At 38.6% G+C, this 24,994-nt stretch overlaps 2 protein-coding genes across 2 annotated transcripts in view; one reads left to right on the top strand and one right to left on the bottom strand.

Annotated features, from left to right (window-relative positions):
* Positions 1-453: 453 nt before the first annotated feature.
* GTPBP6 (GTP binding protein 6 (putative)) lies at positions 454-11,712 on the bottom strand. Its single transcript, XM_036386852.1, has 10 exons — positions 11,370-11,712; positions 8,542-8,679; positions 8,045-8,115; positions 6,391-6,521; positions 5,615-5,685; positions 5,009-5,167; positions 3,331-3,539; positions 1,921-2,069; positions 1,458-1,610; positions 454-1,157 (listed from the first exon to the last, which is right to left on the bottom strand). The coding sequence occupies exons 1-10, from the start codon at positions 11,710-11,712 to the stop codon at positions 1,016-1,018; spliced, it is 1,566 nt and encodes a 521-aa protein (XP_036242745.1). The 3' UTR covers positions 454-1,015.
* Positions 11,713-11,821: 109 nt separating this feature from the next.
* The window catches only part of LOC118685991 (cohesin subunit SA-2-like), a 58,086-nt gene continuing 44,913 nt past the window's right edge, over positions 11,822-24,994 (top strand). The window contains exons 1-7 of the mRNA XM_036381893.2: positions 11,822-11,902; positions 12,020-12,188; positions 16,573-16,657; positions 17,274-17,420; positions 18,883-18,979; positions 19,997-20,073; positions 24,060-24,131. Of these exons, the coding sequence (XP_036237786.1) occupies positions 12,145-12,188; positions 16,573-16,657; positions 17,274-17,420; positions 18,883-18,979; positions 19,997-20,073; positions 24,060-24,131 (522 nt within the window). The 5' untranslated portion in view covers positions 11,822-11,902; positions 12,020-12,144. The remainder of the gene's footprint in view (positions 11,903-12,019; positions 12,189-16,572; positions 16,658-17,273; positions 17,421-18,882; positions 18,980-19,996; positions 20,074-24,059; positions 24,132-24,994) is intronic.

Raw genomic sequence — 24,994 nt, forward strand, 5'->3', positions numbered from 1 at the left:
TCTAAATGAACTGTGTAATAACAGATCATCATGAAAGCAAGAAAAATGTCAAGCATCAGGACTAAAATAGGACCAATTATTGTGTAAAGTTCACTATGCAACTTCATCCATATACCTCACTTTTGAGATGCACTTTATATACAAAACTAAATTCAGATGTCTGCTAATGTTTGCAGAAGTTTTTCTGCCCATCTTTTGTGCCCTCTTTTTTACCCTTCTTATTCTAATAAAACTTGATCTCTCTCTGTAATATGGAGTGAAATATTTGGCTTTTCCTTTCTGTGATGTTGTTTTATTGGTTCTCAGTAGTAATTCGTAACTTAAGAAATGGATCTGTTGTGGGTTTTTTCCTATTGTTTTCCTCTGTGAAAAGGTTTGCTTTACCTTAAATGTTTTCTCCAAGAACTGACATAGTAATAGGTATTGTGGATAAATTACTGTAGGCAAGAAAACTGTATGGGTAAAAGATGTTCACAGCTAACTTTATTTAATGCCTTAATTGATTTGTTTTTCTTCACTGCAATAAGACACGGCAGTTATTTTACTTACATTCACGCATTCTGCTTGAAAACAGATTTATCTTTATTATTTATATACAACCAACAATATTTTCTTCACTAACTTTCCTTTTCCAAAGACCATCTGAAACACCTTAACTATAATAAATACTATTTTCTTCTGAAAAAGGCAATAAAAAGCTTTATTTATATGAGATACGAAACTTGGTACTTTTCTGTAGGTTAAGTCAGATGCCATTCCATGTATTTGAGGTCCTCAGCCAACAACAGGTTTAACATAAAAAATTTAGTGCTGTCCTGGTACTTGCTGACAAAATTGAGCTCAGAGCTCTTATTGTTTCCATATAGAAGTTTTCTGAAACAGCGTCCATTTCTAAAATGTGCCAAAACCATCAAGTGTGGAAGGAAAATAAACTATTCAGCAGTGAGACTAACAGGTCATTTATTTCACATCCTCTTGAAGAGATCAGTTTCTTCTCCTGGAACAGGATGCAATTTCATGACATGAAAATCTCACTGTTGGGAAAGAGGTTTTTGTATCTGCCGAAAGCAGAGCTGCCAATTATCACCTTCACCCTGGCTGTGCCGTCTTCAGGCATGACCTCTACTTCCTGAACTGTTGCTTCTTTATAGAGCCAACTGTAAATGTGAAAGCATATTAGCATCTTAAAAGTATGACACATTGCACAAAATGTGATTCTTGGTCTAGGTCCGAAGGTTCCTATCTAGGTAACACTTTAAAAGATAAAGTGTTTCACTTCACTTCTCTAATGGGGCTATTTTTTGTCAATAGGTCGCAAAACATTGATAAGTATCTCTGTTATTCTTAAGAGAGGTAGCAGATTAAAATCAGTATGATATGATCTGAAAACTTCCAGACATGAATGATTAAGTGTTTCATATTTCTCCAAGTCCTTCACATGATTTAAAATTATTTACCTTAGCTGAGGTCCCTCCAAGTTGATATTAACTGTTAGAATCTTCTTCCCTGTTGCTGTCAGTATTTTTTTCTCTATTTCTTGTTTCAGTTCTTCTAAACCATGCCCATGCAGAGCAGAAACAGCTAAAGCGCTTTCTTCAGTGGGTTTATACCTGAAAGAAAATTAATTGCTAGCACATTTGTTCATGAAGATTAGGTTGTGAAAATATTCCAAGCACGGACAATTTAACTGAGTTACTTTGTACTGACACCTTCTACAGAGGCCACTTCTTGTATGACTCAAGTGATTTCTTTTGTAATTAAAAGATAATTAATTCTTTTTCAGACCATAGTTACACATGTAAAAGATTGAGAAACACTATTAAATATATTCTGAAGTGTGGGATCTCTTTTCTACACTAAGAATGAAAAAGATTCCGGAACATAAGAAATGTTTAAGTACACTTAGCATCTCCTGCTTACCTTTCTATCAAATCCACTTTGTTATGAACTTCTACCATTGAGTCCAGTAAATGGCTAGGAAGATTGAGATTCCTCAGAACTGACAGAACAGTGGCTTTCTGGAGAATGGTTTCTGGATGAGTAACATCCCTCACATGAACTATCAGATCCTGGCAAAGATCAATATACAATACCATTTACCAGGTTGTAGAGATTGTATACCATTTTTGCATTGCTAATTAATGTAAAATACTTTCCTATCCATTTGGTAATACACTGGCAGATTAGCACTGTAAAATTAACTACTAAACCAGTATTAAGCTACTGTTTCTCAGACCATGATGGAAGAAAATCTGCAGCAGCTTAGCCTTCCACCTCTAGTGAGTACAAATTGCCTCCCACAAACCTGAAGCAAATGCTGTCAATCAAGCCAGTTACAGAACCAGATTTCAAATAGTAACTGATTCATTTTGTTCAAAGCAAAGGCTTTGTAACAGTAAGGCTTCAAAACTGTTTCAAAAACAGAGGGAAAAAAACTCCCTGTTACTTGTAATTCTATTTTTACATTCAAAATATAGAATACTATCCTTCTGCTTAGCTCCCAGGATACTATTACTGATGCTTCACTAAAAAGCTTCATACAAAATTTACCAGTTTCAAGTATATATATAATGTTTGCCATAATAAAAACCAAGCAACCAAACTCAACATTTGCATTCAAATAGTTTCATCATCTTTGCTTGAGACATTGCTTTATACTTCTGAAAAATAATTAGAAGTAAATGACAAACAGGATGGTTTCAGCCAGGTTTTAAAAGCCCTGCTATTACATGGTTAAGTCTAATCTTTAGCAGCATTCTGGCATCTAGCTACCACTAAATTTCATTACCTTTCATAATACAAGGTTTTTGTTTAAATATCTGTGTGTATGTATGCAGCTTTACACTTTGTTATAGCACAGGAAAACAAACTTTAATGAGAAAATAATTGCTAAAGTACATTTATATTTATTACATGCTGCCTGCATCACATCACAATCACCCACTTGTAGTCTACAAGCAACCTTAAGTTAAAACCAGGTAATTTCAGATGCTTTAATTCATTTTTAACTCCCAGAAAAGCTAGCCTTGACTCACTTGAATGCACTGTTCAGATATTTTATCAGAAAAATCTGGTTTATCTGGTTTAAATATCATGGCGATGGACACATATAAGCCCTTTCTGAAATCCCTTCGTAGCTGCATGTTATACATAAGTAAAGCATCAGAAAATTAGTTTATTTTAAGATATTTACATCATTATCTCAGGAGTTTAGTCAGCCAGATACTTTGCTAAGAACAGCACGTCAATTAACTTCCTCTGTTTTGAAGGGGTGAGGATTATCTAAAATGAAATTATTTGATTTCCCGATTTTTATAGTTGACTACTTACTGAGTAAGCCACTTCTTCTAGTGTAGCTGAAAATGACTCAACCAGATTATGTGGAAGATCAGTCAGAAACCCAATGGTGTCAACATAAATAACTGGCATATGTGAGGGCAAATAGCCAGCATGGGCTGTAATATCCAGAGTGGCAAACAGCTGATCTTTGGGTTGAAGTCCTGCTTCCCCAGTCAAGGCTTTGATCAAAGTAGTTTTTCCTAATTAAATAAAAAATGACAGTATTTTAATGGCTTGTTCCAAGTAAAATTTAATTTGCAAGGCTCAGGTGAAATGTATAATGTAACATATGTTTTTACATCTATTTGAGTTAATTGTAGCTTGTGATCAGTTATCTATATGATGTTAGGAAATCCAAAGACAGTCTTACATTTTATAACCTGGAATTGGGTTTAAGGTCACACATGTAATCACATACTGGTATCTACAGCTGTGCTGTGAAATCACAAGATAATCAAAGACTCATTTGACCTCATTTGATCTACCTACATCTCTCACCATTAAGACTCTGAAGAGCACTGCCATGACAGCATTAGGAAGCATTCACTTACACACTCCTCAGTGCTTCTGTTGCCAAATGAAATAATTTACTTGCTAAATAAAAAAAATAAAGATAAGTGCTAATAATATATACCTTATTAGGCTGAGGCCTTTATTAGGCATTTCCTCATGAACATAATAATAGAGACATTTATTTGACTCAATGAATACTTCATATATTTAGTCATTAAAGTGCTCAGTATATAGCCTAATTAAAGTATTTCAATTATGTGTATGCCAAACTGTTTTATATCTATATCTATATCTATATCTATATCTATATCTATATCTATATCTATATCTATATCTATATCTATATCTATATCTATATCTATATCTATCTATATCTATATCTATAGCTACATCTACATCTATCTTCAGTTGGTAAAGTATGGAAGTATGACATTTAAGAAAAACATACAGTATAATCCAAATATTTGAGTGCAAGATAGTTTTATTTTTTTAAAGAAGTTGAGTAAGAAAATGAAAGTTTTATTTTTTTAAAGAAGTTGAGTAAGAAAATGAAATTGTCTTTATATAATCCAACCTGAAAAAAGTTTCTAGTCCAATGATTTATGCCTTGAGTAAGAATTCACTTGTGTAAGCTAAAAAACCACACCAAACCAAAAAAAGAAGAAAAAAACTCTTTAGCTTTATTTAGCTTCTCCTAGGAACACATCTCAGAGTGCTACACATAATCCATGAAAAGCTACAGTGGTCCTTAAGCAGGTTTCTCAGGTCAGTAGCCAACTCTTAATTGTCTTCCTATGCCTCAAGTCTTCATTGTGATCTAACACTCGTGTACTTTTCTGTACCCATTCTGATCAAGTAGTAGAGATTCATATAAAGGGACAATAACAGTGCAGTCTTTAGCACTGTGTGTAAAATCTTTCTGGCACAATAGGTGCTAGGCATTTCTCCAAAACATGTCTTGGAGACTGAAAAAACCAAGCAGCTTAATTTGCTTTCCTAACTACATCCTAACTGACAAATATTCATTACACAATTAAAAAAACTAATTAAAATACGAAGCCTATAAACACACAAATGAGAATCTGGCTAGAGTTTCTAATTAAAAACTAGACAATATAAGCTCTTTTGTGCTATGATTTCAGGAGGTTTTGCTTACCACAGTTGGTATAGCCCATTACTGAGACCACTGGGAACTCGCATTTTCTGCGCTGAGTTCTAAGTAAAGCCCTTTTTCTCCTCAGTTTCTCCAAGGCGTTCCTGATTTTAAATTCCCTTTCTTTTAAGACACGATTCTGTATTTCTAGAAATCTTTCACCTGAAAAATACAAATGAGTAATTGGCAGAACAGCTTACAAGAGAAACTGTATAGCAAGTGATGTATTTGGAAATCAAGTGAGCTAGCACTAGGGCTAGTGAGGTTAAAAATAAGCCACTGAAACTATGTATTCTTGGCTAAAAAAGTGAGTAAGTAATTATGAAACATATGCTAACCACTCTAAAATATCCATGTACACTTATGAAAAATCCCTGTGGCAAGCAAATAGTTTATCCTTCACCAGTTACTGACCAAAAAACTTGACTAGTACGGACGCAAACCTTATTATTTAACTTACTTTCCGATAGATTTTTGTACATTTGTTTAATTAGACGCAGAACACTATTTTTTCCTCCTGACTTCCTCCAAATAAAATAAGATGCAACTAAATTGTTAAAAGCCATGGAGAAAAGAATCCTCTAAATCATGAGATTATTTAGACTTTACCTGAGCCCATGATGTATCTTGAACCTCCTCTCTGCTGATCTCGCTGAGACATCTCGTTTTTCAGATTTGACCTGGCAGCAGAGTAACAGTTAATTGGAAGCAATTTTTTTAAATCCAGTTATACCAAAATGCCTAAAAATTGTGAAGCAGTAGTGTTATTCTGATAGTACAAATAAAACCACTAAATTACTGAGCTGTAAATAAAACCTGCTAATGGCAAGAAGCCTGGAGAAAAAAAACAAAATGAATTTTTCTGGCTCAACTGTAACTTGAAAAATCCTACAACTCTCTTGGTAAATTGTAATTGCTATTCTGAAATTTCAAAGAGCCAACTATACCTCTAAAACATCCACATAACTCACACCAACTGCCATGTACACATTTCTGTGCCACAGAATGTATAATTATGGAAAATTTAAATACAAATTATTCTTCCTTGTTTATAGCTTTCCTTATTACACTCAACAATTTTATATATGGGATATACATATCCAATTCCTACATATTCTTGCAATCCATCTTGTGTCTTAGAAAGAACCAGGACCTTTTCATGAAAAATACATTTTGTAAGATTATTGAACACATTCTGGTTTTGCCTGTCAGCACAGCAGAAGCTTAAAATAATGGCAATCTAGTAAATAATTCTGTGCTCTAATCAATCATTGAACACCCTATGTATTTTTTCTTTACAGTAAATGTTGCTGGCTTTTGTTATTGTAAAGAAATAGTCACTAAACCATGTAGTTATGAGTATGTGATGTGCACAGCCCAGATACCTGAGAAGTGGAATTTCAGCCAGTGCTACCTGCAGTTTTGCTTCTTTCGTCCGGGCATTGCAGCGAAAAATGTGAAGTACCACAGTGTATCTGTCATAGACTGGCACGCCCCAGGCACCTTCTAGTTCTTTCTTTAGCCATGCAAGACAAAATAATCGAGATGTCTTCTGTCCCCCACAGTATCTCTAGATCAATTCCTACACAGCAAGTACAGTTAGTTAGCTGATGGACACTTGAACTCAGAGGAACTCGGGATTCCACTGCAATGGATGGGCAATCATTATGCAAAGTCAAAATTTGGTTGACCAGAAAGAGAGGAGTTACAGCAAATTTAGAGAGTAGAACTTTATGTCTAGGCCCTTCAAATTCAGTGAGAATCCTTCCACTGCCCTTTATGGATTCTTGCAACAAGTCTTACAGCATATCTCAGAATCAAGTACATCAGCAGTTAAATCCTTGTAAAAAATAATTATGAAATACTGGAATGGGAATGGCTAGGGATAACATAGGAAAATAAAAAAGATTACTAAAACTTGCAAACAAATAGAGAGGAATGCAGGAAAATTACTTCAATGAAACACTTAATAAACCCAACCAACCCGAACCCCTCATCCTTGCTCTAATTCAGCAAAAGACACTTAAAATATGCAGCAGTTTCCTTATGCCATCTCTAAAATCCAGAATGCTTGTATACATGTTCTCAAATACTTTCCTGAATCAACCCTGTTTAATTTCTCTTAAGATCTATATTCGTGAAAAGAAAACATTTTTTAACAAATCTAGTACTGAAAGAACTCATACTGTAAAATAAACAGTTTTCCTAAAAACTAGGAAATTTAAGTGAAACATTTTCAACTTTCCTTTCATCAACAAATGGAAGCACTTGAATAACCATCTGTTAGAGATATTTGTCATCTCTTCATTTTATAATCAGGGAAAGCATTCAAAACCACCAGCAAAGCATTAATGTTTGCTTGTAAAGTTTGCATACACTTTACACCCTGCATGATGCTGCACATACTAAAAACCCAGAAAAGTTTTTATGTCAGTTTGTCCATGAATATTTGTAGTTCATGTACCAATTGTTTTACTGCCACTGTTAAAATACTGAAGTATGCTGCACCCCTCAATGCTTCTTTTTAAGGGTTAGGAATGAAAGTTTAAGTATTTGAAACATTCAATTATAAGCTTGCTCTGAATTTACACCTCATATTCAAAATACAATTCAGCATCCACAGCATAGGGAAAAATATGCTATCAATTATAGATATAGAAACTTAAGCACATAGCTAATCCGAAATATTGACATTCTTCCTAACAAAATCTGTGTTAACACCTGTGTTAATACCATAATTTTGTAAAAAACACCTTGAGTAATGTTTTCAACATTTTAAAAAGGGCTAGTGTCAAAAGTGGGAGCCAAGTCTATAATAAATTGTAGTAAGCTGCTAGAAAATTTCATGCACATGCTGGAAACATATATCAACTGGACAAATGCAATAGATATTAAGATTCTTTTCAATAAAACTCAGTCCTGGTGCTTCATATATTAATATTTGCAAATTCAGAATCTTAACCAACCACTTCTCCTAACATCAACAGCTTCCAAACAACAGTGATGCAAAGAATATGATTTGATACTATGTTTAATTACCTTTGTTAGTGAAGATATTCTTTCCATATTCAAGAAGACAGCTGTCACATGGGGCAATTTTTTAATCTTTTCTAAAAGATGGATAATGATTGCAAAATACAGCGTTAAATGTAAATTCTCTTTTTAAAATGCCCAGACTATAAACCATTTTGCACTGAGCAGAATGCTCATAAAACATCAAATGGCACCATAGTATTTGTTCATAGAGCAGTTTTAATTGCTACTTTCGTTCTGTGCCAAGAACAGCATCAGTTTCACTTATGTCAATCACATAAAGTTACAGACTAAGTTAACTCACACATTTTCAGTGACCAGGGGTTATGTCTATTCTGCATTGCTTTTGTAACCTTAAAAATTCTTTCATGTTTGCCTGGAAACTTGCATGATGGATAAACAAAATTCTCCCTCTCTTCAGCTTTCACACCTATCCTTGAACAGTTTGTCTGCAAAAGTCTTTCATTTAGAGTGATGCAGTGCTGAAAGATCTCAGTCCTTACCTGTCAAAACCTGAAAGTTTCCTTTGCCAAAAACAAACTTCTTGTTGGGATTTTTTGTAGGAATAATTATTTTATCTAAAACAGTCCAGTTCTGAAGAGTATCTACAAGAGCAACGGCTTCGGCAATCTGTAATTCAGCTTCAGGAACATAACAATAACAGAAAAAAGAAATAAATATTACAATGTACCATCATAACCCTGCTCAGATCTCCAATAACTACAGTACTTCTTGTAACCTCTAGCACAAGGAGCAAAGTGCTCTAGTCAGAGTAATTGAACAGTTTAATGCAATTTTATCACATAAAGCGTCTTTCTGACAGTATAAATTATTTCTGTGGTTGTTGGCTTAGGAGAATTTTTAATTGTATTGTCAGGAAAGAAATCACCAAGCTTTTTTCCTCAACAAGTGAAATGAGTAACTAGCTGGAAAATCTATTATTTCAGATGAGCACAAAGCCACACCATTAACACTTTGATGTTTTGCAGCAATAATTTGGGAATTACTAATACAGCATATCCTGCTGCTAACTTCACAGTCACTTAAAGGACCTAAACTGGTTTGTGACTTGCTAAAACCAGTAGATTTGAATCCTGTATTCTGGTTCATCAATTACTTTTGAGTTTTTAACATCTACACTGCAAAGCAGTGATTTTTGAGAACTTTGTGAAATCACAAAGACTACACAAGAATATCAGATCAGCAATTCTAGTCTTGATATGCCAAACTTTTCCTCTTTGGAACAAATTTGTAAAGTTTCCCTAGACAGCAAAACATTATTTATATACTAAAGAGATTACATTGGTCCAAAAGGTAACATATTTTCAAAGATAATCGTGATCCACTTTTTCCTCATACTGTTCATACTTTTTGTAAAATACACAGATTTCCTATTGTATCTGTGGTGCTTCAAAAATCATTCCAAAACATTGGTTCAGATTTCAGGCTCTAAGGAGGGCCTAAATAAATGGAGAGGGACCGTTGCTATTCTACTGTATGTTTGGACAGAAAAGTGCCTTCATATTTTACCTACTTTTCAGTTGTAAAATTACGTCACTTACATCAATTCTGCAAAGGTTAAAAGCTTTATTCTGCAATGTGAGAATTTGTTAGAATTAGCAGCACTAATAAAACTAAACATGATTTAGGTTCATCACATAATAAATTGGAATATAAGAATGAGTATATACAAAGTGTCTCTTGCCATCCAGAAGAACACTGACAGGCTCAAGAAGTGGGCCCATGGAAAACTAGTGATGATCAACAAGTGCAAGGTCCTGCACTGGGGTCAGGGCAAGCCCCCAGGATATTGGTACAGGCTGAGGGATGGACAGGTCACAGCAGCCCTGCTGAGAAGGACTCAGGGGCGTTGGTGGATGAGAAACTGGACATGGCCCAGCGCTCTGTGCTTGCAGCCCCGAGTGCCAAACATGTCCTGGGCTGCATCCAAAGCAAAGCGGGGCAAGGGAGGGGATTCTGCCCCTCTGCTCTGCACTGGTGACCCCACCTGCAGTGCTGCATCCAGCTCTGGGGTCCCAGCACAAGGTAGTCATGGACCTGTTGGAGCAGTCCAGAGGAGTGCCACAGAGATGATCAGACAGGTGGAACCTCTCCTATGAGAAAAGTCTGGGAGAGTTGGTGTTGTCCAGCTTGGAGAAGACTCCTGGGAAGACTTTTTACAGCCTTTTAGTACATAAAAGGGGTTTATAAGAAAGATGGGGACAGGCTTTTTAGCAGGACCTGTTGCAATAAAATGGGGCAGTGGTTTTAAACCAAGAGATTCAATTTAGATTTGATATAAAGAAGTTTTCTACAATAAGAGTGGTGAAACACTGGAATAGATTGCCCAGAGAGGTGGAGGTCCTGTAAATATTCCCTGTGAACATTCAGGCCAGATAAGACAGGGCTCTGAACAAGCTCCAGTGGAAGATGTCCTTTATCATTACAGGAGTCAGACTAGATGACCTTCAGAGGTTTCCTCCAACCCAAACCATTCTATGATTCTATACATAAAAAGCTAACTTACAAGATGCTTTAATCCTTTACATTGCAGCCTTCTAATTAGAGAGTGTTCAAAGAGAAGCATCAAGTTCATAATGTATCTTGTGTGTGATTAATGCTTATACATTAGCTAGTTATGATTTCTGAGAGAAACCTAATAGTAGCTCTAAAAAAGTCCTTATAGAGGAATTATTGGTGCATCACTAGGTAACTGCATAAAAGCACTTAAGTCCCCGAGAGGATTTATACAGGACTCCATCTTCAGAGCACTCTCTTGTCTGGACAGGAGAGTATTGCTGCTCTCCAGCCAACTTCTGGGCAGCCCTAAGGCCAAAGGACTCCAGCCCACCTGGGCAGGCAGGAGGGCTGAGGGCATTAACATTGTGCTAATAAGGAGGACACCCGACTGCTTCCCTGACCAACCTGACCAAAATACAGTCAGCGTGGTTTGCAAGTCAAAGCACAGGCCTGCCAGCCCTCACTAACAGCTCCTTGTCTTTTAAAAAGTTGTCAAAGAAGGAGAAAACGACCGAGACCTTCTATCCCAGCTTGTCCTTTCCGAGCCGCACGTCGCGGTTTCACCGCTGTGACACGGGGCCACTTCACGCTACCGGCACAGAATCAACTGGGCTGGAAAAGACCTCTGAGATCATCGAGTCCAACCTGTGACCAGACACCAGCATGTCAACAGCTCACGGCTCTCAGTGCTACCGCCAGTCTTTTCTTACACGCCTCCAGGCACAGAGACTCCACCGCCTCCCAGGGCAGCGCATCCGACCCCCCTGATGTACAGCTCCCTGCGAGCCCGCCCGCCCCCGCAGCCCCGCACCCGTGGTGAGCGGCGACTTCTGCGGGCCCCACTTCACCGCGGGGTGCACGACGGCAACGCGCTGGGCGCCGGGCCCCAGGGCCAGCGGAGACGGAGCCAGCAGCTCCTCCAGGGCCGCCTCATCATCCTCCTCCTCTTCTTCTTCTTCTTCATCCCCGCCGGCGCCCGCCGCCCCGTTCCAGGGTGCTCCGCTGCCCGTGCCCGGCGGGCGCAGGGGGGCCCGGAGCGGCGCGGCGGCGCTGAGCGGGCGGGCGGGCAGCGGGCGGCACCGGGGCGCGCCCAGAGCCGCCGCCGCCCGCCGGCAGCGCAGCAGCAGCGACCACGAGAGGCGGCCGGGCCCCATAGGCACCACCGGGCCCGGGGCGGCGGGCAGGCACCGTCAGCGGCCGCGTCTTTCCGGCCGCTGCGGAAGCGCCGCCGCCGCCCATGTGACAGCGCTGCCCGCCCCTGCCGGGCCCAGCGGCCGCCGTGATTGACGCCGGGCCCGGGCCGGCCGCGCTGGGCAGCGCCAGGGAGGGACTGCGCGGTTGTCGGTAGGTTTCATTTCTTTCTGTTTTATCCTCTTCTGCGGCCGGGCGGGGTATGGAGGAGTGGCTGTTTCTGGCCTGGTTTGCGTGGAATTAAGTCTCTTTGTGTGCCTTTCTTGACAGTTTTCGGCCGCTGTTCCGCCCGCAACAGCCGAAGGGTTGTTATGTTTTTAACACTGTCGATTTCGGTGAAGTTTCCTCAGAAGGTCGTGACAGCTGGCTTGTGCTGCTGAAATAATGTGGCGGAAATGATAGCCGAGCCCAACGCAGCCAGTACCCTTCCCAGCCAAAAGTAAGACCTGGCACAGGTTGTCTGTAAAATCTGTGGGTAAATTCGGGTGCTGTCCCTTGGGTTCGTGCCGTGCAGATACCGCGACAATCTGTGGTGTGTCACCTTGGGGGAAAGGGGAAAAAAGGGGTTTGCTCTGCATTGTGCTTTATTGCTAATATCTTCATTTTATTTCCTTTCGTGTACTATTTAGCACCTCCTTAATGTAGTGCTTAATGCTGTTTGAGAGGGACCTTGGCTTTGCAAGCTTTTCTGTGCCTTATTCACCGCAGTGCCTATGTGTACCCTACTTTACCAAAAAAAAAAAAGGGGCAGATTCATTGTCAGTGCATGTGTTCCTTTCATTGGAGAATTTGGGGATGCTGAGGGGGAAGAGTGCTAAGTAATCTGCAAGCTCCCTGTAGGCATCCATGGGGGCATTGCTTCTGTATATTTTGTATTGTTTTTATCAGGGAGCCATCATGTCTTCTTCCATTTATAATGTATTTCTAAGTCGTTTGTTGAGATGAGATAAAGTATTCATATAATTGTTTACGCAGTGGCAAACTAGAAGTTCCACTAGAATAAATATAAATAAATAAAAGGTAAAGTTCCAACATTTGGATATTTCTTGTTTGGTTTCAAAGAGTGAAACTTCTTAGATGTTCACTGTTGTGTGCTTTGAACTCATTGCAGCCTGGTCTTTTCTGATCCTGTCACGTTCTGGGCCTGTTTGCTCCATGTGTTTTGCTTCATTACGCTCTAATGGAAGCTGAGAGTTGTAGCCCATGATGACATGTATAGCTTCCCATATGTCCATTCCAGTATGCTTCATCTGAAACCAGCCTTTTACCTTCAGAGGTGTTAGGCAGGTACATGGCAGTTGCTTATTGGAGCTTCTTATATTGGTTCTAATAGATGAAGCTGTTGTTTTGAAATTTATAATTTAAAAAGTTTACAGGTAGGATTCTTTCAGTAGCACAGATTAATTGTTCCTTTTACACACAAAATGAATATATTGCCTCTTTGGTAAAGAGGCAGTTTTCTTTTCAAGTGTGAGTCACCGGATCTATTCTAAATGTTTAATAAGATAACTGAATTCAGACATTATCACAGTAGTATTGTGTCTGAGGATTAGATATGGGACTTGGCTTCCTTCGTACTTCAAGTGTTTTATAAGTAATACTTCAAGTGTTAGTGAAAGGACAACATTGTGGCAGGAACACAAGGTAAAAATGAGTCTCTGAGCCATACATAACAGGGTATAGGGGTGGAAATAGAAATGGCCTTCTGCTTATGCTTTCTTACTGGTTGCTGATGGAAACAACTAAATGGCTGCAAGCTGTTTCTTCCAGTGCATGAAGCAGTGAATGTATGCAAAGTGTAAAATGGTGTAAAATAACAAAGGGAGAAAAAAAAAAAAAAAAGCTAGTTCAAAATTTGTCAAACCTACCATTGCACTCCTATAGTTGAGATATTAAATGGAGACACATATAGGGATTGCTGCAGAAGTGACCCCTGTGTCTTCCCCCAGCTAGGTACAGTAATACCTATGTTTTGCTTAAGAGGATAAGAGGATATCTTAATTCTTTTAATAGTTTCTTCAACAGAAATGTAGTTGTGCAAATGAAAGTTCCATTTAAATATCCCATTTAATTGCTCAGTGGTTACATGGGCTTCAGTTTCTAGGTGCTGGTCTAGTTTCTGCAAATGTTTGTACCTGCCTTACGAATAGCCTAACTGGAAACACCAGTATTAAAGGCTACTAAAAAAAAAAAGAAAAAAAAAGAGAGAGAAGGGAGAAACATGAAAATTAGTAGTACCTGAATTTAAAAACAACCTCTACTTTTATGTAAGTTGTCTGTTGTTGCCCAGTGCTTCTGAGGCATAGCTATGTGCTGCAATGCACTGGTAACCAAAACAGTTCAGAAACTAAATGGCTTTTTAATATTAGTATTTAGTGCTTAGTTATATTTGTTGAGTGCTTAAGATAGATGTTTAGTTGCTTGTGTAACAGTTACTGTAACAGGTTTCACCCCAGATATGTTTTATTTGGTGTTTATTTGGCCCAGCATGAGGGAGCTGTAGGTCTGTGGTCTTCCCACTCTTGGAGGTTTTGCTGAGTTTTGGTAACATGCCGCTCCATATGCCAGGCGTTTCCTTACTTTGCCTCTTTTGCTACAAGTACATTTTGTCTGGCATAAGAAATGAAACAAGTAGCACAAGGCCAATAGATACTGTTCAGAGAGCTGTCCTTTAGAATGTTCTTAGGAAAGAGAGGCGTGAATTAAACCTTCAAAGAAGTATGTTCTACACAGAGATAGTAAAAGCAGTACGTGATCAGACAAGTCCTTGACAGAACTGTCCTGTGGCAGTTCTGATTTTTTAATTATTTAAATGTTTTAAACCAACTTGGACTCAAATATAGTTGCTATAATCAAATGCAGTGCATTTATTTTCTTTCTGGGATAGAGTAAGTTGCTGAATAGTACTTGTAAACACTTCAGAAAAGGTTTTGAAGGTGTGTTGAGTGTTATGTTGAGGTACAATGCAGAAACTGGTAACCCATGTTACTGCAGTGTTGGCTGGCACCTGAGTTGCAGCTCCTGTGAAACAGTGCAAGTAAAAACCTGTTAGTCCAGCCCCACAGTGATGCATTCTGCTTTGAAATCAAAAGTGGAAGGATTTAATCACATAGGAGAAACAGCTCCTTGCCAAACATGTTTGGATTATTTTTGGTTTTGTGGTCTGTAGAAGGATCTGAGAAGAGCAAACTGGCATCAGAGAAGCAATGCATATTGCTGTTCCTTGCTGTTTGTTCTTTTCAGCTGGGAAGTCTCCGGTAGTGCTTGGCCTACTTAATCTCTGTGGCTTGCAATTTTAAATCAAAGAAGACAATTGAAAAATTTTGTGAATGATTTCTTATAGAATACTGACTGAGCTGGGAGCTATAGTTTATCCCACTCTTCACATGCAGAAGTCCACACAGTTGGTATTAGGATTGGTTCATCCTGAATTATTTTCTTTCCTTCCATCTATCAAACACTTTGGCATGTTTTGAACTTTTCTATAGCGAGTAATTAACAGAATTTGACTTTCGTTTCTCTGTAAAGAAGGTAAGCATATGCATAATTGTATTTAGAAATTTTATATATTTTTGTGCAATTTTATATTTCTGTAGAATTCTTATTGGAGTCTTTGGAAGCCTTATTCTACATCATTTCTTGAAGTGTCTCAGTAGATCAAAAAAGTAAACAGAGACATATTTAAATAAAATCTGTCTGCTCTTACCAACAAAATAATGTTGTGACCTTGATCCTGCAGTTGATGTTATTCAGTCTCAGAATTTGCTTTGCAAAACAATTGTGGGAAGAAGAATGATAAAAATGCTTATCTGGCATTGATAAATGTAGGTGGATTTGAGCTGGCTCTGCATCCATAGAACATGGATGCAGAGCCAGCTCAATTCTCATCTGTGTTAGCCAACACTGGATACTGGAGAGTTGATGGTATCTGATAGTGTAACACACTGGTTTTTTTGTTTGTAAAGTGGTCACTTGTGTTAGTACACGCTCTTGTTGCAGTAGTATCAAGAAAATAGAAGTAATTGTACACTCTCATATTTACTTTCTTTCTGTGCCTTCCTGTAGTACAAGTCAACTGGCTTCATGTCCTGGCCACTGTAGTTTAAAGGAGGCCATTGCAGCCAGCTTCCAGTACTGGACCTGCTGCACAAGTGGGATCCAGCTCATCTACTCAAACATGACCTTTGGCAAAGCACATTGTTAGCGTTGGGAATGATGAAAAATGACACGGTTTCATTGCAGATAAATGTATGGCTTCAGATCTCCCAGAAGGTGCATCTTTCTTTATACAATTGTTCCTCCATGATATTAGCAATGACTTGAAAATGAAGTTTTTTATGTGTCTTTTTTCTTTAGCATGTTTAATAAACAAAGTAAACCAATTTCTTCTTCTCATTTTAAAATGTCAACACATCAAATGTTGCTGCCTTGTTTAGCTTAGGGCACCCACAGAGTGAATGCCTACTTGTGTTACTGGTTCATGGTGCAAAGCTCTTAAGTCAACAAAGGCTGCATTAAGTCAACGTCAGCTTTCTGTTTCATTTACTTACTTTATACTTCCTTGATACCTTTGATAGCTTTGCTGGTTTTCTAATTATCTGCATATCTTACAGGAAAGCCAATAGTCTGAAAAAGGCCCCAAATTTCTATTGTACTTTTAAAGTTAGCTGTTTGGTTTTAGTGAAAAAATGTCACCAGTTCCAAACAACAAATTAAAAATCCTGAAATGCATGTATTTGCTTTTCTTCTGGCTTTGTCCTGAAGTGTGTAGTTCTGAGTGCTTGCTCCTAACTCCTTCAATCTTTTTTTTAATTGCACCTTAGAGAGAATGCTGTCCATGATGAGACTGTGCCTGAGTCTCCTGCTCAGAATGGCACCTGTGTGAGAAATGGCAACCTGAAAACACCAGTAAGTTAATTTTAAAACTTTTAAAAGTTTTAATTCTTTTAAATTGTGGAGTTTATTTTGTGTCTTGTTCAGTTGTTACAAAATTGAGTACTGCATGCAGCAATCACAATGCATCTAAAAGCTGGTCACTGGATACAGTTTGACCCTAAAATTCCATTGGCAGCAAAGCCTCAATGCTGGCTTTTGAGTGGTCAGTTCATTTTACCATTGCTCTTCCTTTCTGTGCTTTGTGTGCTGCTGATGTTAATTTGCAGGTAGTCAGTTTAACCTGTGAGGGAAAAGATGTAGAAGAGCTTCTGTGCTTGCTTTCTGTTATTCAGAAATTACAGCTGCCACTGAAAACTGCCTTCTGGGTAGTGTGCAACTGTACAAAAACTTCTTTCCTGTTACATCTGCCTATGTTTATGACTCATTGTTAAGAGTAAAATTCAAACTGGTAAATCCTTACTTTCATTCCTTTTAGTATGGTTGTATTTGGTAAGGAATTGTTGGGGTCTGTGGGGCATAAAACTGAGCAGCCTGGAGAAGTGTTTACAGTAAGAGTGAAATAAACTCGTGTCTGTGAATGCCTGTTGTGCGTTGTGTTTTCTCACACACTGTGTTTGACTCGTTTCAGAGAGAGAAGCGGAAGGTCCGAGAGCAGTGTGAAAACATCAGGAGGAATTCTCCTGCTAGCAGAAGAGTGAGCCAGCTGCAGAATGGAGAAGTGGTTGAGGCAGTTACCTTGTTTGAAGTGGTTAGCATGGGGAAGCAGGCCATGCAGGTATTCCCAGCACTGAGTTCTGAAAGCATTTGGTGGAGGGAAGATGAATAAACAGTGGTCATTTCCATTATTTGTACTGTGGAACATTTAAATTTTGGTTTAGCTGGGGAAGAAACATGTTTGATTGGAAAACTGCTGTGAATGTGGCTCTTGGAAAGAATATCTTGCAGCTTCAAGAAATTAGTGAAGAGGTAGCTGTCAGATATTTAAAAAGAGGAAGGAAATTGTACCCAAACCAGTCTACAATGCCTTAATATACAAAAAGATAATTATTTTAAAAAATGTGGAAAAGATTCATCAATAGCAAATTTTAGTTGTCCAGAATTCTGAAAAATCAGGTTTTTCTTTTTTAAATTTTTTTTCTTTTTTTTCATTTTTCTTTTTTCTCCCTTTTCCCCCTTTTTTCCTTTTCCCCCCTGTGCTTGCCTTGAACTGTTAATCATTTACCTTCATTCCAATGCAGTTTGCCAGCAGCTTGCATAATAGCCAGGTTCCCTGTTCATCTATATAGTTAGCAATTTTCTTTAATGTCAGGAAGCCCACCTCCCCATATTCTGTGAGCACATGTATATATTATCTTTGTATATGTATATGAAAATCTGGAGACCCAAATATTTTTATGTACAGTTATAGATATGTCTCTGGTGTGTAGTGTTTGTAAGCAAAGAGAGTGTGTGTGTGTGTGCACATACATGAAAAGTACATTTATATTTTGGATGTGAAATCTTCGTGCTACAGCTGAGGTAACTTCAGTAGAGCTTCCTGAAGAGCTTGGCTTCTGCTGTGCTAATCATCATGGGAAGGTCTTGGAAAGGCAGCAGGGCTTGAGTTCTGTTGCTGCTGGAATTTGTTAGACCTGTGTGGAGCTTGAAGCCTGGATGGGTTGTCCCAGGAGACCCATGTCACTTACAGGCTGTAGGCTGTACTGCCCTAGAAATGACATCTGGAGTAGTTTTTTTGGCTTATGTTAGTATGTGAACTGGTTCAAGCCTTCTGCACAAATCAAGTCCTAGAGAAAAAGAGAACTTCCAGGGTAAATTGCTGGTAGGATTTAATACTAGTTATTAGATGGTGCAGAGGCTAAATGTGTGTTTGGATTTTTTGTTGTTTGTGTTTATTTCTTTGTTTTTAAATTAAATTGTTACCTCAGTGCAATCAAGAACTCAGGAGGACAACTTTTTTATTTTTCTTTATATTACATTTATTAAAACTGTGGTAATTTTCCCTGTTAACAGGAAGCAAAGCATCTGTGAAAAACTACATTGTCTAAAGCAGTTTAAGACTTGAAAGAGTCTTTTAGAACTACTAGAAATGGAAGAGAATTTCTTGGAGTTTATTCTTGGTTTTGTAATTTAATGGAGATGGAGCAGTGTTAGTTTTTGTCTTTATTGTGGGTATCTTCAGTGGAGTGCAGCAAACTGTCTTCATCTCCTGACTAATGAGCTTCTTTAATTTGTTCTAGTCTGTAGTAGTTGACTGGGTTGAAGCTTATAAACAAGACAGAAATGTGGCACTTCTGGATCTCATCAACTTCTTCATTCAGTGCTCAGGCTGTCAAGGTAATTTACCTTCTTCACAGCCCCTTCCACTGCCTGTGTGTGAGAGGAGTCTGAAGTGTGCTTTTTGAAATGGAGTTTTTCTGTGCAGTAAATCATGAACTTATGATCTGTACTGTTCATTAAGACGAACTCCAGATGGACAGGCAAAATAGGAAAGAATGCTGCTGGTTAAATTCTTTGTGCTAGCAGCATTCCAGCTCTGAGAGTTATATTTGAACAAGGTTTGCAGGGTCAGGTTTCTGAAGTGGCATGTCACATTGCTTTGGAGAATCCTCACATAGGGACAGTGCTTTTGATGAGTATTCTAATTAAAATCCACTGTTTCAGTTGGCATTTGTTTTGTATTTCTTGGTATCTTTTGTTTTGCTAGTATCCTTGCTTGAAAATAACCAGCTAGCAAATTCAGCTGCCTGCTTTGGTGGCTAGAAAAGCAATCTCTTGCCTCATTGCAGTTGCTTTTACTAGAGAGTTGTGAAGCTGTCTGTTTCATAACAAATATTGAAGCACTGCCTTCTGGGGACAGTCTGCTAGTGAAATGCTTCAGGATGGCAAGTAAGAGATTTAAGAAGACTGTCCTATTAGTTTGAAACTTCTGAGTGTATTTAAGCAGCTAGAAACATACTTTTTACATATCTCTTTTTTTTTTCCCCTCTAGGTCTTTGACTAATATGCCTTCTCTTATGATAAATACTTTGGGGTTTTTGACTAGTTTTGACCTGTGGGCAAAATTTTAGTCAATCCTTGAAGTAAGTGAATGAGCAGAGAAAACAGCCTTTCCAGACAGCACAGAGCAGACTTCTCTAATGGGAATTTCAGTTTTGGTTCATCAATACTTTTTCCTATAAATTAATTTATGTATCCTTTTCTGTATATGTTGCCTGAACCAGTGTACATACATAAAAGAGAATTCCCCTGTCTTCAGTGTTTCTAAATTTAATGAAGTTCTTACTGTGGTTTGGACTTGATTAATGTTATAGAGTTGTCACTAATTCTTTTTAAAACACTACTTTTTTTTAGGCATGGTAACAGCAGAGATGTTTCAAAGTTTGTACAAGAAAGATGTCATGCAAAAAATGACAGAGACCTTTGATAAGGTAGGTGCTACTTTATTTTGCATGTCTTTTTAATATAAACAATAGTCTCTACCTTAATAGGCAACCTGGATGGAATTCCTGTTGCTTATCAGGAGCTCTGTACCACTGCATTAATTTAGTAAAATAAAACTGGTTTTTTTGCAAGAGAAATTTGTTGTCGTAATGACCCATTTTAGCAGCAGCAGATTTTTTTTTAAGTTAAGTTTTATTTTGAGAGTTTTACTAGGGCTGTCTGACTGCAGCCTTCCTGAATCTTCCTCTTAGGAGTTCTTTTGATAATGACTTTAGAGATGTAGATATAACCCAGCACTGCAGCAGCTAAATGGCTCCTTTGGTATTTGGTTGATAGGTCCTTTAAAAAATACTAATATGGATTACTGATGAATTAATTCAAAGATATTTTTAGCTGATATTTTATTTGAAAATGTTCTTTCTGCTTTACTGACAATTATGATTTTTAATAGCTGTATTACATCATATGAAAGAAGAAAAATGTGTTTCTGATTTTTAGATAATTGTGAAAACAGTAGTGAGTATTTAATTTCTTGGGGATTGTTAAGAAAGGTACATAGCTTTACAATGCTGTTTCACTGCTTGACTGCTCCTTGACTAATTATGGCAACATTAAATTTTCTGCGGTGCTTTCACAGTTGCTTCCATGCTTTTTTCCCTTATATTTGTCACTTCTGAATTGATTTGTCAAGCAGCAGCCATCAGCCTTGTTTTAATTGAGCATCTCTCAAAGACCAGCTGCTATAGAAATTCCCACAGAGAATGAATTTGCCAACATGGTTTTCTTCATTTTTAGAAGTGTAGTAGCACTTGGGCTAATTTTTTGACAGAAATGAACCTCTGTGTGTCTGGCCATATGAATTAGTAGTCTGGCACTTCTTTGCCAACTAAATTAGCCCTGAATAACACTCATGACAGTGCAGGCACTCTGGCAGATACAAAGATGTGATTACTTTTACCATCAGGCTGGAAATATTACAGCTCTGTAACCTTTTCACCTGTCCTCATGGGCAAAAAGGCAGGTTCTGCAGTTGCCTTAGAAGTTGTATTCTCTACGCTCTGTAAAGAAAGTGAGTTCTCTCTTATCTTTTCCATAAATAAGATGGAATTGTAAGTTAGTGGTTTAAGTTAGTCGAGGAGGAGTGCCGTATGGGACTACAGGGATTTCAAAAACATTTTTTAAAAACGAATGACAGTAATAGTGAAAGTACTAATGAGAGTGGAGAATATTGCCAGATATTTGCTTAACATCATCTTGCCTTTGAATTTTTATTCTTTGTTTCTAGCATTCAGAGGGTTTATTCTTGATGATTTCAGTGATTCAACCATGGCATTGCTGTTAATTAATTGCAGCACTATATCCTTGCACCAGTACTTCCTCTTAGAATTCTTACTAATGTTAGTGGGAAATGTTAATAGAGTTCAGTATGGCAAGAAAAGAATTCCTAACATCCTCATGGTCATGGTGGTGAAGTATGAGTTAGTTAAGTGGTCAGTGAGATGGACTGAAAACTGGTGGAACAACCAGGCCTGTGGGGAAATGATCAGTGGCAAAAGGTCCATTTGGAGGCTAGTCACTAGTGCTGAACCCCAGCTTGATATTGTAGCCAATGCTGTTTTACATATTTAATAATGACCTGGACACTGAGGCAGAGTTTACTCTTAGCAAATTTTCAGATGATGCAAAATGGGGAGGATTAGCTGCCAAATCAGGTGGTTGTTCTGCTGTTCAGAGGGACTCTCAACAGACTGGAGAGTTTGGCAGGGGGGAACCTCATGAAGTTCTACAACAGGAAGCCCTAGGAACCTGGGAATGAATAACCCTGTGCACCACTACACATTGGGGTCTGGTAGACTGGAAAGCAGCTCTTGGTGTGGGTGACAAAATTAACACGAGCCAGCAACGCACCCTTGATGCAAAGTTGACCAACAACCTCCTGGCCTGCCTTAGGCAGAGCATTGCCAGGAAGTCATGGGGGATGATCTTTCCTCTCTGCTCATACTACTGAGACTCATCTGGAGTGCTGAGTCAAGATTTGACGTTGCAGAACAAGAGAGAGATGGGTTTACTGGAGTGAGGCCAGTGAGGAACCACAAAGATGATTTATGATCTTTGATATGGGGTGAGGCTGAGGGAGTTGAGCCTGTTCAGTCTGGAAAGAGGCTGGCTCAAAGGAATCTGGCCCATAAAATACCTGATGTGACAGAAGGACAAGGAGGAAGCACAGCTCCACTCAGTGGTGTGCAGTGAGATGGGGAGCGCAAAGGCGAGCCAAGACAGGCAGTGGGTGCAAACTAAAATGGACAGAATTTTACCTGAACACAAGAAAACTTCTACTGAGAGAATGATCAAGCAGGTTGCCCAGAGAGGTTGTGCAGTCTCTGCAGATATTATTTGACTGCTCATGGCATCACCTGACGCTGAGGGAAAAGATGTTTACTTTGAGGGATCCTTGACAAAATGATGATGGCACCAATTGTAGTTAAAAATTAAAGCTTTATTTCTTAACAGTATGTTATTATTAGTATAGAGCAGAATTTATGATTAAAATGGCACAGGATTTCTATAAGCAGAATCAGTATAATAGCATAATATAGAATGTATAATATAGCTCAGGTCTCACTGTCCAGCAGGAGTTGTGGTCAGAGTTCACCAGTTAGACCTTGCAGTACCTTGATTTTGTTGACAGTGCTCTGGGTGCTGTGATGCTTCCCTGTTCTCTGACTGGGTCATTGCCACCACCTGCCTGGCTGAATGCCCGGGACCTACAGGCTTGGTAAGGAAGGGAGTGATTGGTCTGGTACCCAGGAACAGTGAGACTGTGAGGGAGGGAAATTAATCTGTTTGATTTGTCTGCTTGGTTCACAGGAACTTCAGGGCCTGGTAATGAGGGAAAGGGAATGAATATGTGACCGGCTTGGTCACAGAGAAGGGCTGCTTGCCTTTTAAAATTGCATTAGTTTATGCTAACCACATTTCCAGCTGTTGAGAGCAGAAGTGCTGGTTGCACACAGCACTGGACCACCTATGCTGACTGACCTTGCTTGAGCAGGTAGGGTTGGAGTAGATGATCTCAGAGAGTCCCTCTCAATTTCAATCTTTCTGTAATTCTGCGAAAACTTGTACTGGTGTTGGAAGCAGAGAATGGCTTTAATATGGTCGTTGAGTAATTTTTTTTGTCTTTGTGAGCCATGGTATTCCTCAGTGATGAGACATTCTTGTCTTTACACTGTTTTTTTGTTTTTCTTCTATTTTAAGGTAATCTGTTTCTTCTGCTTTTGTTCCTGTTTATGACATTTACTTCTTGCAGTTCTTTGTTCTTATGTAGTTTTTCTTTCCCATTTTGTTGCTCAGACATTTAGGAAGGAAAGAGTTAACTTTGGTGCTTAACTCTACAGCTATATGGGGTAGAAATACTTGTGCTTCACTGAACCTGATAAAGAACTCTAGATTTAATGCCTTTTGTTTTGGAATAATTGCAGAGTTGAGAAAACATCTTTGAATCAAGTCACGCTGGTGATGAAAACATTTCTCTTCAATTTGAAAACCTCAGAATGTTTTTTTAGGTTTTAGATATTTTACATCTAGGTACCAAACATTGAAAGGGTTATGTACTTAGACTTGCTGAGGAGCCTTGTCTTAGAATTAATAATGAAGGTTATATTTTGTATATGTTTGCTTATAAATTTTTGGAAATAAGTTGTCTTGTATTAGTTACAAGGCAACTCAAACTTTAGATAAAAGTGTATCTGTCTTCTGTCAGTGGTTATTAAATAAAAAAGCCAACAAAACCCAGATGAGAAGGATTTAGGTTTTTTGTAGTATTTTGGCTTGTGTGGGCCACCTGTAGCACACATTGGCTGAAGTTCTAATGGCCTTTGAAATACGTTGCATGTTTTGTAATGCTTTTGTCTATGAATTATCTGTGCCATTTCATTAACAAGCTTTCAAAATTTTGTCTCCTGCATTACAGGAAACTGGGTTGCAGTATAAGAAATTCATCGCTTATCCTTGGATCCTGACAGTTACTTGGCCGATGGACATGGTAGGGCTATTGTTGTTTCCCACAACTGTAGTATAGCTTTTTCTGTGGGGAATTTATCTTAACTCCTTGTTGGCACTTCATTTTGACTTTCTTCTCTTTTTGTAAACTCTGTATGAAAGAAGGAAGCATTTCCTGGTTGAGTCAAAGTAGGAGCTCACATCACTCTGTTGAGTGATTTGAATAGTTCTCTAGAAGAACCTGTGTTAAGGGCCTAATCTGACTTGATTTCTGGAAGCAGAGTTATTTCTCTAGTGGTTATGAAAGGAACCTAAGGGAATCCCAAGTTAATTTAGGTGGTGCCTTAATTTAGGTGGTGTGCCCTTCATGTTGTGTGTATGGTTACAGTGTGTATGTTACCATTAAAGAGTATCCCGGTGTGAAAAACATGGGCAGTAGAAATGCTCTTAAAAAGTCAGAAGTCTTTGTGTATTTTGTGCTGATTTTCAGACTGAGGAGTAAGCTATGGTGATAAAGTAGGTATTTCATGAAGTTGTAGATGGTCTTTCTACTGTCCATGTCATGATCAAGGAGCATTAAATGAGGCTTGCTGGAAACTTACCTTTCTGTTTTGGCACTTGCTGCTACTGTTAGGCTCTGAACTGACTCTTACAGCCTGGTGTGGAGCATATTCCAAATTCCTGATGTGCTTTGGGTTGCAGCCAGCCCTGTGATCGTTCTGTATTGACACTTCTCATTAAAGAAAGCAGCAGTCCCTATGCATTGGAAACTTAGTTACAAGAGAAGAGCATGAAGTGTACTGTAGAAGCACGGGAGGTTATGCTGAGTGTGATGCTGTGTTAGAATGAGAAGGTGATTGCCCACTAGTGAAGGACCAGCTGAGCAGTGGCCAGCCTTCAGGAAGA

The sequence above is a fragment of the Molothrus ater genome, chromosome 2 (assembly GCF_012460135.2).
Source record: "Molothrus ater isolate BHLD 08-10-18 breed brown headed cowbird chromosome 2, BPBGC_Mater_1.1, whole genome shotgun sequence".
NCBI lineage: Eukaryota > Metazoa > Chordata > Aves > Passeriformes > Icteridae > Molothrus > Molothrus ater.